The sequence below is a fragment of the Taurulus bubalis genome, assembly GCF_910589615.1.
Source record: "Taurulus bubalis genome assembly, chromosome: 2".
Taxonomy (NCBI): Eukaryota; Metazoa; Chordata; class Actinopteri; order Perciformes; family Cottidae; genus Taurulus; species Taurulus bubalis.
The window spans coordinates 35,025,247-35,037,801 of record NC_136590.1 but is presented as its reverse complement, the minus strand read 5'-3'; the positions used below and the strand labels follow the sequence as shown (position 1 = coordinate 35,037,801).

The 12,555-nt window shown below is 40.3% G+C and overlaps 1 protein-coding gene across 1 annotated transcript; it reads right to left on the bottom strand.

The window, feature by feature from the left end:
* Positions 1–2,561: 2,561 nt before the first annotated feature.
* Positions 2,562–12,319, bottom strand: LOC306732853 (LIM domain kinase 1-like; the record flags this gene model as incomplete). Its single annotated transcript, XM_079214026.1, has 15 exons — positions 2,562–3,842; positions 4,218–4,375; positions 4,873–4,928; positions 5,545–5,731; positions 6,373–6,438; positions 6,524–6,583; positions 6,654–6,785; positions 7,069–7,155; positions 7,290–7,455; positions 7,534–7,805; positions 7,958–8,063; positions 8,200–8,373; positions 8,518–8,627; positions 9,386–9,524; positions 12,276–12,319. 15 exons carry the CDS (start codon positions 12,317–12,319, stop codon positions 3,311–3,313), a joined length of 2,289 nt encoding a protein of 762 aa, XP_079070152.1. The 3' UTR covers positions 2,562–3,310.
* Between the last annotated feature and the right edge of the window lie 236 nt (positions 12,320–12,555).

Sequence of the window (12,555 nt, the reverse complement as noted above, 5' to 3'; positions counted from 1 at the left end):
TTTCATGCTCAACATTATGCCAACTACTATGACAATATGAAGTCTCTATATTTAGCTTCCCGTGAGCTCACGTTGCCGGTTTGCCTGTAAGAGAGAAACCATAAAGCTCACCTTCTGGCTGTCTGCCGTTTGTTTCCTGGCTGAGGATGAAGTGTCGGTGGAGACAGTCCAGCTATTAGCATCTTGCCAAAATGTATATATAGGCTCCATGGTAAACCTTTACAACACTTTCATCTGAACAGGACTAACGCTAATCAAATAGAGTCATTTGTGTAATGATGAGTATTTTTTAAACACGTTAGCTCTTAGCAACGTTTGGACCGATGGCAATGTATTTAACTGACTGAGGGAAATGTTATGTTATGAATGTTATGTTCAGGAGGTCAGTGAACGTCTCATGAGCTGGGTAGCTGTGAAGAAGGTCCCTGAAAGCTGCAGGTCTGCTGAGACCCTCAGCTCCTTTAAGTCCAGATTGAAGACTTTTCTGTTTGCTGCTGCCTTTAACTGAACCAGATTCAATTACTGCATCTCACTACTGCATTTTATTTCTTAAACTGCACTGCAACTTTTATTCAACTTTTATTTTGCTTTTTCAACTTTTATTTTGCTTTTTGACTGTTTTAATGTTTTCTTAACTGTTTTTAAATCTGCATTATGTTTTGATGCTTTTAATGATTTTATGTGAAGCACTTTGAATCGCCTTGTTGTTGAAATGTGCTATACAAATAAACTTGCCTTGCCTGTGAAATTATCATTACATCCCAACATCAATCAATCAATCAATAAAATATATGGAAAAAAAGATTGAGTAGGCGCGCACTCGACCCGTGCACTCTTTGCGCGTCACCGGAGTCTTAATGTGTAGGCAGCGCGAGGGCTGAGAGAACCACGTGAGTACTGATACTAATCATAGCCATTTTCATTGTTTATGTCCATTGTGATATTAAACTTTATTAATGATATTGTGGGGGGCGTGTTCTTGGAGGGGGCCTCACGGACTGGCTGCTGACTTTCTAAACTAGCTAACGTGTAATCTAGCTAGCTTTATCTAGCTAGCTTTATCACCGGGCTGGGTTTTTTAGTTTAAATATAGGGTTTTGGGAAGAATTGTTGGAAATCATGGATATTCACAACTTTAATAATTGACAGTGGTGCTCTACCCTTAATTTTTAACAGCAAATTACCAAAATAATGTGCATGTCTAACAGAACGTGGTATTGAACACAGATTCACTGGTATATATAATTTATATATATAATTTGTATTAATTTAGTTGGTGCTTTCTGTTGACTTTGTAAGAGAAGTAAATTTCTACAGCAATGGTCACTTATTATGCACAGTCTGACATCGTAGACAATCTTGGGTTAAATTGGTGGTAGAGCACCAATAGTCCACACATAATGAGTTTATGCAGGTGAAACACGCTGCTGTCTGTAAACACGACACTAAACCTGAAGGATTTTGTGTGACCTGATGTGTGGAATTAGATCGGTTACATATCGGTGTGTAGGAGGGTACACGCTCTTGAACCAGGTGTGCTGTATTTTATCCCCTGAAGGGACGGCTGAGGGCCTTTTACATGCTGCATACTGCAGGAGGAAGCATTGAGCATCGAAATATACTCCTTTCTCTTTGCACACAATTTAATCACACCACTTGATTTTTTTGTTGCTATTCTTGTGGCCAAGAAAACATGTTTTATCAAGTGCTCTGTATTCCATATTCTTCCAATATGTGTTATTCAATATGATACCTTCACCACTAGTATGGCTGTAGTTTTATTACATTTAATGTTTGTCTTTCAAACTCAAAGCAATGCTGAATGAAATATTGATTCACTGGTTTGCAGAACATGGTAGCAGAATATGCCTTTAAAATTTAAATTGATCTGTGTTGATATGGGGTGTGTGCATATTATTTGTTGAAGGCCTCAGAGCGCTCCCTCTCTCCTCTCTGAAGCGTTTACAACCTGTCCAACGTGTTCATCTTCTCAGAACTCATGAATATGTGGGGTGCCCAACGAGTGACGTTCGCTTGCTGTTGTCCTGGCACTTGACTGACGCCTGCCACAGACTTGCCACACGCTTGCCACTGCCAGTAATCACACTCGCTGTCTCTCGGATACTGGTAAGAAGAGGAGAATTTGTCTTGCATAAATTCAATTTAATAAGCTGCAATTTTTTTCCGGAGCCACCTGTCAAGCCCACAGGAGGTAAGTGGGTGATTCAGGGACCATTCATAGGTTTTCAGCTTAGTATACTTTTAAATGTATTAATGTCACTAGTGTTATATTTTACACAAGTTACCATTTATGTAAAATATCATAATACTGTGTGGACACTTCAGGATTAGTAGAAAGAATAGTCTTATAAAATAATATATATATATATACATATATATATATATATATATATATATATATATATATATATATATATATGTATATATATATATATATATATATATATGTATATATATATATAAAAAGTATATATATATAAAAGTATATATATACTTTTTTCCCACGGTGATTCAATGGTAGTGATTTAACGTTAGTCACATTCATTTATATTTATCTTTATTAAGTTACAATTGTACATGTATATGTTCACTGCTCAGTATGTTAAATGTGAGCGGAAACATTTCAACAGAAAATACAAAAGGCATTCTCTTAAACTTGACCCATGCAGTGTAGCTGTAAGTATAAAGTGCCATGTGTTTCACAGCTTCTGGACAAAGTTGACACTGGAGCCCAACCAATACACTGGCCAATACATTTTTACTAGCATCATCATAGATGTTGGCTGATAAGTAAAGATAAACTGTCACACTAAAATGCCAGAGATATGACTGAGGTAATTTAGAAACAGTGTTGCCATTACGTAGTCTCTCCACCAGAGGACACTGACAAACGTTAAGGAATTTTAGGAATCTTTATCAACAATGTTGGTTTCTGTTGTGGCTTATGTGCTTATGTTAATGAATAACTACCGGCCAATGTACTGCAATTTAATTAATATTGAAATCTGAAATGTCAATATGGGTATCAACTAAATCGAGCATTGGTGGGGGTCTTGTTGAAACATTATGAATACTGGTTCACAGAGCAATATGAGGCAAATGTGCTCAGCATAGTTTTCAAGCAGCATACACAATATCCCTTATGAATCCCATTATTATGCCTCTGCATTTTCTCCGTGCATTAATTCTCCACACACCTTTTTATGAAACGTTCACTTCTCTCCCAGTTGTGTAAAAAGGCACACATGTCTTCAAAAAGTGTTTTCTCCCTCAAAAACGTGCTGTGCAGTCAGAGAAAAGAGCTGTCCTCTGTGGATCTGTCCCACAGCACTCTGCATGTCCTTCTTTGCCTGTTAGAACGGCCCAGCAGCGAGTTGTTAACCTTTAGCGGCTGTAAGGGCTCGTCCTCGGCTTTTGGTTGTCCTGAGGGGTTACTGCATTCGTAGGTTTCAGACCCATTCTCGCTGTGGCCTGTGCACGTCGACCTGTAACATGTCAGGCCATGTGTGTGTTGCTCTCTGTCCGAATGGCTTTCAGGTATGCTATTTTGGTTTCGGCTCTGATTGAGGGGATTAGGCTCTATGTGGTGATTAGCATTGTCCGGATGTTGCATGGGGTCTGAGCTCTGTCTTTGTGGCTGTGAGTGGGGGGTTTGTTCATGAGAATCCAGGGTCTTGTCCTGGTTGCGAGAGTTGTTTTGATGGCTGTGATTCAGCCAGAAGGCTCTGCGGTGCTGCTCTAACTCAGAGAGTAGAGGCAGGCCGATGTCCAGATGCATCAGCAGGTTATCAAGCCACTCCTCCAGCTTTGAAAAGGAAGGACTGAAAGACAAAGAGTTAGTGATTAGAGGTTGTAGAGCTTTCCATGCTCTATAATGCAGCAATTAATATTTAGTGGACTATTCTGCACTGTATTAGTTTAGTTTGTTTGAGTAATGCACTGCTTGGATTATTTGCCGTTTGTGTACAGTATATGGGTTCATACATTGGGATACAGTAGTAGAGTGGTAGACTCAACTGCCTAGAAAGTAACCTCAAAAATCCTCACCGTAGTGGTGTAACAGATGAAAAAAATACTTTGTTTCGCAATTTCCTTTCCAACATAGTTACATTTTAGGTAGTGTTGGCATAGTTGTTGTGTTCACTGAAACTGAACTGAAATGTACTGTACGTTGTGTTGAATTTGTGCAGTCGTACCGTTTATCAGCGTCCATGTCACAGCAGAGGACAGCCGGGGGCAGGAAGGCCGAGGGGCACTGAGGAGGGTGGTACTGCTGCAGGAAACCGGCTACATCCAGCCCAAAGTCATTTGACCGGGGAAGGTAGTCGGGGTCAGCATTCACTCGACCTATAATCTTAAGGAAGACAGAGATAGATACGTACTTTGCGTTAAAATTGATAAGCTGGTTGATCCCCCCCAAAAAAGTATGGATAATATAAGGCTGGGCAATATATTTATATTTGATCAATAACGTGAAATGAGACTAGATATCCTCTTAGATTTTGGACATATAAACTACAATTATTACAATTATTGCATCACAGTAGTGATACCATTTTCTGAATTTTCTGAATCTGACTGTTCTACTATGTACCTTTACCCACTTTATATCAACATTACTGATGATTATTACTGATAATCCAATTCTGTAAATATTTTTGCTAAAGCACCAATAGTCTAATCTACAATATTGTTGCAATAATGATATCGAAGTGTTTGGTAAAAAAAAGAAAATCATGATATTTGATTATAAAATAATCGCCCAGCCTATAGGATACTATATTTGTTTGTTTGAAATTCTTCAGTCAACACCACTTTTAGGAATATTTTTCTTTGCCCAGATGTTCTTACCTCACATATCATGATACCAAAGGAAAAGATGTCTACCCGTTCATCATAGCTTTTCCCTGAGAGGTGCAGAGGAAAGATTGGAAAATGTGAGCCACGGCTTTACTGGCCTATGGTAGAGATGTAGAGGACATGTTTTTAGTGTATTCATGAAACCTACAACTAGACCTCAGAATAATTTCAGGTTTCCCACACGCTCACCCCTTATTTGCATATTTTGCTATCTTGCAGGACTTCTGGCATCAAGTGGCAAGTTGAGGTTAGTCAGTTCTGTTTCGAAACGTCACTTAGAGTATTTATACCTTTCTCAAGTCATCATAGTGTACAACACTTGAGAAAATAATTTCTGTGCACATTTTCATTCTTTGGAAAGTAACATTGTCAACATTTACTGTAGGAAGGTATATATCCAAAGTAAATCTTACTCCTACGCTGTGAGGTCTCACATGAATCCAAAGTCCATCTGCCATATTTTAGCTGGTATAAATAAGGTAATGAGGCATACAATTATTTTTTTTAGGTGTCTCTATTATAGCTTTAAGGAAATGTAGTCCAGGGCCTCCAGGCTACCAAAGTTGTTAGACTTACTTACATCATACTGGCATCTCTTTACCTTCACTACACACAAGCCTCTGTCAAATCGCTCAGGTTAAGAGATAACTGATCTGCACTCACCATGGATCATCTCAGGGGCCATCCAGTAGGGGTTTCCTACCACGGTGTAGCGTTTCCGCCGGTCAGGCCTGCGGAGCTCTGACAGCGTCCCCTTCGCTGGCCGTTCCATTGAGGATGTCCCAGTCTGATTCCTCTCCTTCATTACCAGCCTAGCTAGTCCAAAATCTGCCACCACCACAGACTGGTTCTAAACAAGGAAGGAGGGGGACAGAGAGAGAAGAGAGAGGGAGACATGTTAGGAGCATTTATATTATTATGTTGGTCTGTTTTTGTTTAAAAGTGGAGCAGTAGTTTGAAGCATTTCCCATAAACCCATTAGCTTATTTTGCCGCCTGGAAATCAACCATGTATGCAAGAAGGAAAACATTAAGTTAAAACTATACTATACAGAGTTTGGTCTTTTTAGTTTTTAGTTTTAGTTTGATAATTTGAAACATAATGACATACAGAGGCTAGCCTTAGCTGGGAGATGGTCTTTGAATGATATCTAAATCAATCATCCAAATAACAACTTTAACAAACAAAAGTTACATGTAGGTTTAAAATGTAAGAAATATATATACTATCGAAAATAACTATAAATCAGTTTCTTTCCATTTTACATAATTACTTTTTGGCTAGATGACCTGTTTTGTGGATTGGCTCTGCTGGTTAAAACAACTGATTTGATAGACTTAGTTTTGTTTGTTCACAGTAAGTATACAATTTAATGAAGCAATCAACATATTGATGTAACATCTCAACACTTTGGGGAAATTGTAATTTGTGATGGGTTTGTGTTGTGAAGGTATCTGATGTTCGCTGATGTGTGTGATGGAACCACTTTACCTCTCTGACCAGGCAGTTGTGTGAATTCAGATCTCGGTGGATAACATTCATGGAGTGTAGATATGCCTTAAAGGGAGAGATGTTATATACGTTAGGGAAAGTTGGTACAAGATTACACAATGGTTTTGGATATGAACCATGAACGACTCACCATTCCAGCTGCAATGTCTTTGGCATAACCCACTCTTGTACTCCAGGAGAAATCCTCACCCTACAACAAACAGAGTGATCAGCATACTGTGCCCATGGACTCTGACAGTCCTCATGGGGTTTTAACTTACCATTTTTATGATGGTCTCTCGGAGAGTTCCTCCCTGAATGTATTCAGAGACAAAGTTTATCCGTTTGTCTTTATAAAACAGTCCAATGAACTTGAGGACATTGGGATGCTCCAGACAGCGCATCACCTTCACCTGTACAAGTTGAGAGGAAGAGTGGGGAAGCAAATGCTTCATGTCACCGTAGCAGCATGGAAATATCTCACAGGTAATCGTGACCTAGATAAGGTTAAAACTGTGCTTAGCAAAAAACATCCAGCTTTCTTACCAAGTTAAAAGCTAAAGTGGGCTTCCATAGAGAAGAGCACTTATCTTCCTTAACTTAGACCTGTTACATCTTTAGTAGTCTCCTAAACAAAAATGACCACCAGCGGGGTTTACATAGGTTAACCTCCTGCTCTAATAACCTCTAACTTACCTCCTTTAAGAAAGTCTTCTGGGTCTCTTCGTCAAAACGTATCAACTCTTTCATCACCATCACCTCCCCTGTCTCCCGATGCGTTACCTTGACAACAAAAGGTTAATCACAATGCTGATTAATATCAATCTTACAAAAAAACTGACGACTAGGTGTAGAGTCGTTAAGAATGTTTTGAGAAAGTCACCCATAATGAGGAAAGGGAAAAGTAACTGCGGTACCTTGACAGCCTGACCAAAGAAGCCCTTGCCCAGCACTTCTCCGTGGATGAGGTCCGAAGGTCTGAAGATGCGATGGGTCCGCTCGCCAGCATCCACACGAAGAGACTCTGAGCGAACCATGTCTCTCCTATGAGATAAAAGCGACTTATCTATACTACAGCTGCGTCTGAGAAAGAAAAGAAAGACTCAGACAGAGAAAGGAAGAAGAGTAATACATCAAAGTAAGCCGAGAGTGAGCACTTACAGAATATGTCTGGATCGCATTCCCATGGTTCTTTGGTGCTGAGGAGGTGAGAGGCTCATGCTGATTGGTTCATCTGTCTCATCTCCTGGACTTGGCTCTTCCTCCAGACTTGGGAGTTTGTGGGTTGAAGAAAGTGTGTCCCGCACACAGGGGTCACGACAGCTGAGGTCGTTCTGGGGATTGTTTGAGCGAAGGAGGTCATCGGGAGACTGCGGGTTGTGTTCAATGGTCAGCTGCAGTGGTCGGCTTGTGTCATGGATTACACAGTTTATCTAGAGGAAAGGATATTGTTTGGTGACCTTTTCGTTTTTCCGTCTTAATTTCTTTATATATATTTTTTTTGTGGATGCCAATAAGTGGAACCACTTCTCATTTAGTTAGGGTATTATGGCACGGTGGAATCGGTGGATAGTTTGAGGCCTACCTCGTCGGGAGAAATGTTGTGGACAGGGATGCCGTTGACCTCTAGTACTCGGTCACCATTGTGGACAGAGGACAGCAGGTCAGGGCTGAGGGCAGCTGTGTCTAACCTGAGGGAGAAAGACAATGAGTTAATGGGTACAGGAAAGGTGTGGTAAGACACAACGATCCTGTGTTATTGGCTCCGACTTGCACTAACTAAAGACAAAGTTCACTCTTTGTCATGTCTTGGATTCAGAGACTCACGCTGTCACAGTGACAAGAGGGCCTTTCTCTTGGCTGAGGTTAGTGGTGAAAGTCAAGGCTCGTCGGTCACCTGCATGGGGAGGGAGAGACACCAGCGCCACTATGTGGGGACTCTTGGTGAGTGGAGAAGCTGACCTCGCAGCTGATACTACACCCTGACAGAAACAGTGGCCACTGCAGAATGGACAAATCAAGAGATGGAATAAAGGGCAATCATCAGAATCCTAAATCTATACATAATGTACACATTTGTTAGCTTGCCACATGGAGAAAATTCAGCTTCAAACATCATTTCTTTCCTTTCAGCTTCACACTTACCAGTAGAGCTTTGTGCGTTCGACGAGCGTGTAGGTGTCTCCATCTCCAATGAACATTTCACAGCTCACACAAGTAAAGCACTCAGGGTGGTACTTTTGCTCTCCAGCAACCTGTTTAGGCAGTGTGGTAAAATAAGTGGCAGAAGACAATGTCATAATATTGTTTTATACAGAAGATGATGTTTGGTACGTAAAGGGACCAAATGCAGAGTTATTTCTGTGCATTCCTGCAACAGGGCATTGTAGTGTCAGGATGTTTTCAGAGGATATCCTCTGGTGTGAGTGTTGAAAGAAAAAATGCATTTACTTTCATACCAGGAAGAAACCAAGAGACAGGAAGGCTTTGAACGTCTGAATAGTCGGTTATCATACTTAGATTTGGTATTTCAAGAGAACTGAATATTACATTATAGACATTTTGATATTTGTATGGCCACGTCTCAGTTGCATCAAATGGTGGCTTTAAATGATCAATAGTACAGCTATTTTTAAACTTGCCCACCAACTATCAATCAATTTGTTATTTTGTTATTGGCTGAGTACAAAATGTTTTCGAGCGAGTAAGCAGAAAAACAGACAGGAGGATTACACGCTCGGCGGCTTTGGCTTGGTCTCTAACTGCAATATTGTGACTAATTATAATGAAATGTTTGTAGGCATCCCCAAAATAGGAAAGTACTGGTTCGGAAATTAGTCTTTCCTCTTATGTAGTCTAGAAGTGCATGAACAGTAAAGTGTGTGGCCTGCACATACAAAAAGATAAGCAACAGTTTTACTCTCTTTTTGATTATCTATCATATTCCATAATAAGAGTAATTCCTATTAATTGAAGCCCTAATTTGAGGTATGTTCAGTGATTATCGTGTCACCATAATGAGTCCTGTTGTGATGGTCTCTTTGCAGCCGTGGCAGTGCTCTCCATAGCGGGCCCAGTAGTGCTTCTTACAGTAGAGCTGTCCCTCTCTTTCATAGTACCAGTGAGACAGGAGGCAGCCGCATTCACAACACCTAGAGAACAGTGTGAAGCAGGGAAGAGAGAGAGAGTAGGATGTGGAAACAAGATAAAATGGAGATTGAGAGCCGTTGTAAGATGATAGGTGCTTCAGAGGTGTGTAAGAGCAAAGTAAGGCAGTGTTTCCCCTACCATTATAAAAAAATGGTCACAAGTCGTCATTTAAGGTTATCTTTGCTATAGAACAGGTCTACACCTTGTTCTGTTATTAAACAAACTAAACGGCTGTATTTTATTGATCTTATCAACACGACAGCTTGTCATTTATGTTTCTACATGGTTGCGTTAACACTGTATCGCGCACGGTGGAGTTCCCCCCCCTGATGCGCACAGACACGTGCGCGCACACACACAGGTGAGCACTGAGCACACACAGCAGCCATGCAGGCTAGTTCTCAAAAAAGTTTGAGAACCACTGCTTTAAGTGTTAGTGTCGGTGTCGTCGTGAAACAATAAACAAACAAACTGATAACTTGTGCATGAGTATTTATCCCCATCCTTTGCTATGAAGCCCCTAAATAAGAGTTAGTAATCATTGCAGTCCCTTTGTGCAATATAAGTGTCACATGATGTCTCACATGACCATTTAATACAAAAATAATCTAGCACCACAACAAACTGGCCAAATGAGGAAAATACTCATGCACCAGGCAAGGAGGGCACTAATCAGAGAGGCGTCAAAGAGACCAAAGACAACCCTGCAGGATCCACAGAGGAGATTGGAGTATCTGTCCATAGGGACACTTCAAGCCGTACACTCCATAGATTTATACCAAAAGGTGTGGGAGACTCCAAATGTGTTATCTTATTATTTTTCTTGTTGGTTGTGGTGCCATATTCTTTCCATTTTTGAACAAAGGATTTAATGGTGCTCCTTTAAATGATCTGTCACATGACTTTATTTAAATAATGATGTGACTTTTTAAGGTAATTGGTAACACTAGACCTTGTTTTGGGGTTCATAGTAAAGATGAATCCTACATAAGCACACATCGCTTTTCAGTTTTTAAAATTTGTATTTCTTTAAACTAACGTCATTATTTTTTTTATTTCACTTCACCAATGTTGACTATTTGGTTCATTATATAAAATCTAGATAAAAATTCATTATGATTCAAATATGTAATCCAACAAAATAGGAAAAACTGCCAAGGGGGTGAATACGTTTGTGAGACAATGTGACAGAGAGCACATTCAGCCAGATGCCAAACTAATACTGCATCTTACAAAAGGACTACTCATGCAGGGCCACTGGTCTGTCACATGTCTTCACTTCACTCCAGAGACACACCCACTCAAAGATTGCAAAATAGAGCTAAACAAAGTGAAAACAGTTTAAAAAGCTATTTTGCTTGAATGCAGCACAACCATGTTCACTTTCATTCCTTTAAAAACTGAAAACAGAAACTCCCAGTCCTGTCCTTGAATGATGAATAATACCAAAAACCTGTTTCCTTATCGCTTCAATGCAACAGCCTTAGTGGGAAGTGACTTCCTGGACAGGGTACCGCCCCATGTTTCCTCTCTCCCAACCTCAACTGTGAATGTCATGCTGACTAGCAGAGAAATAACAGGTTGCCTTTCTATTGAGAATAAATTAGTTGGAGAGTTTCTTATTTTGTACAGTGACAACATTTCACTGCAATCAATCATATTATTTTATTGAGATTGTAAATACTTAATTTAACTGGGAATAGGATCGCTTTTAATTTGTTCTTAATAGAGACAACAACATGGTCTTTCGGTTCACTGCTGCAGTTCTTTTTCAGAAGGACTCGAGTAAAGTCTGTCACTCACAGGAGTTTCTACTCCGAACAAATACTAGATTTGCTGGGGAAACAGTGCACTATGGGAAGTACAGTTAGAGATCATAATTGCTGAGGAAATAATTAAGTAATAAAGCCATCAAGCAGCTGCAGATTTTTTTTCTTCGACCCTTTGTCTTTGTTGTCCTCTGCTGGCAACGGATGTGGAGCCTCTCTGCTTCACATCTGCGATTTCCACCTTGACATCTGGTCGTGAGAAAGCTCAGTCATTTATCCTCTCTCTGTTTCCTACTGCATCTCTTCACGTTACTCTCACCTGACTTTTGCTGCGTGTTATGCTTATATTTAGCCATTTCATAAATCACCTGAGATATGTTCCTGTGTCACTAAAAGTGCCAGCACCTAGTGTACATAAAACAAACATGTTGTGATGTCAGAACTTTAAGAATCTGACGACGTATTCTCCTGCGTGTTCTGTCTGTGTCACCCTGCTGGATTTCCTTTAGAAAACTGCAGATATTAAGAGGTAGCATTTGTGCGTTTGTGTGCTACAAGGATATTGTCTCAATGGTGTTATGAGTGCAGTGTTATGTATGCATCTTCTGATATAGATCCGAGGGAGAGTAGTTGTTGATGGGGTAGAACAAACAGAGATCCACAAAAACAAACTTTTTTTTTTATGGATTGTACTGTAGGCTGCTTGGATACCAGGCAATAACGTTGCCTTGTATCGTTTTGGTTTCATTATTCATACACATACTCACAGTTGATGTGAAAGTACACAGAATATCGAAGCGCCACAGGTTACTCATGCGTCTGTTTGTCACAGCAGAGTTGTTTTTGAGGAAGTATCGCAGACATTTAACGACAATGTGCTGAGATATTCTGTGTTTTACTTTTACTCACGCTTTCGTCCTCTTTTCTCTTCTTTCTCTCACTTGCACAAACACACAGCAGCAAATTGATGACAGTGGCTCTTACCGTCCTTTCATTCCTCTCCGAAACCGTTGGTCCCGTCGTGACATTCTGCCCTGTCGGTTCACCGGTAGACAGCTCTCTCTCAGAAGCAATCCACCCAGTTACGAAAGGAGCTTTTTAGTTGCATGTGGTCATTAACGGATCCTACATTTATTCCACGGCAGCAGGCAGTGTCTGTTGTTTTTGTACTCTGTCTCTCGCTCTCTCCATGCGCTCAGAGGCTTCCTGTGCATCTGAGTTCACTCTCTAATGGGCAGAGTAGCTATGTGAGAAAACACTCTGA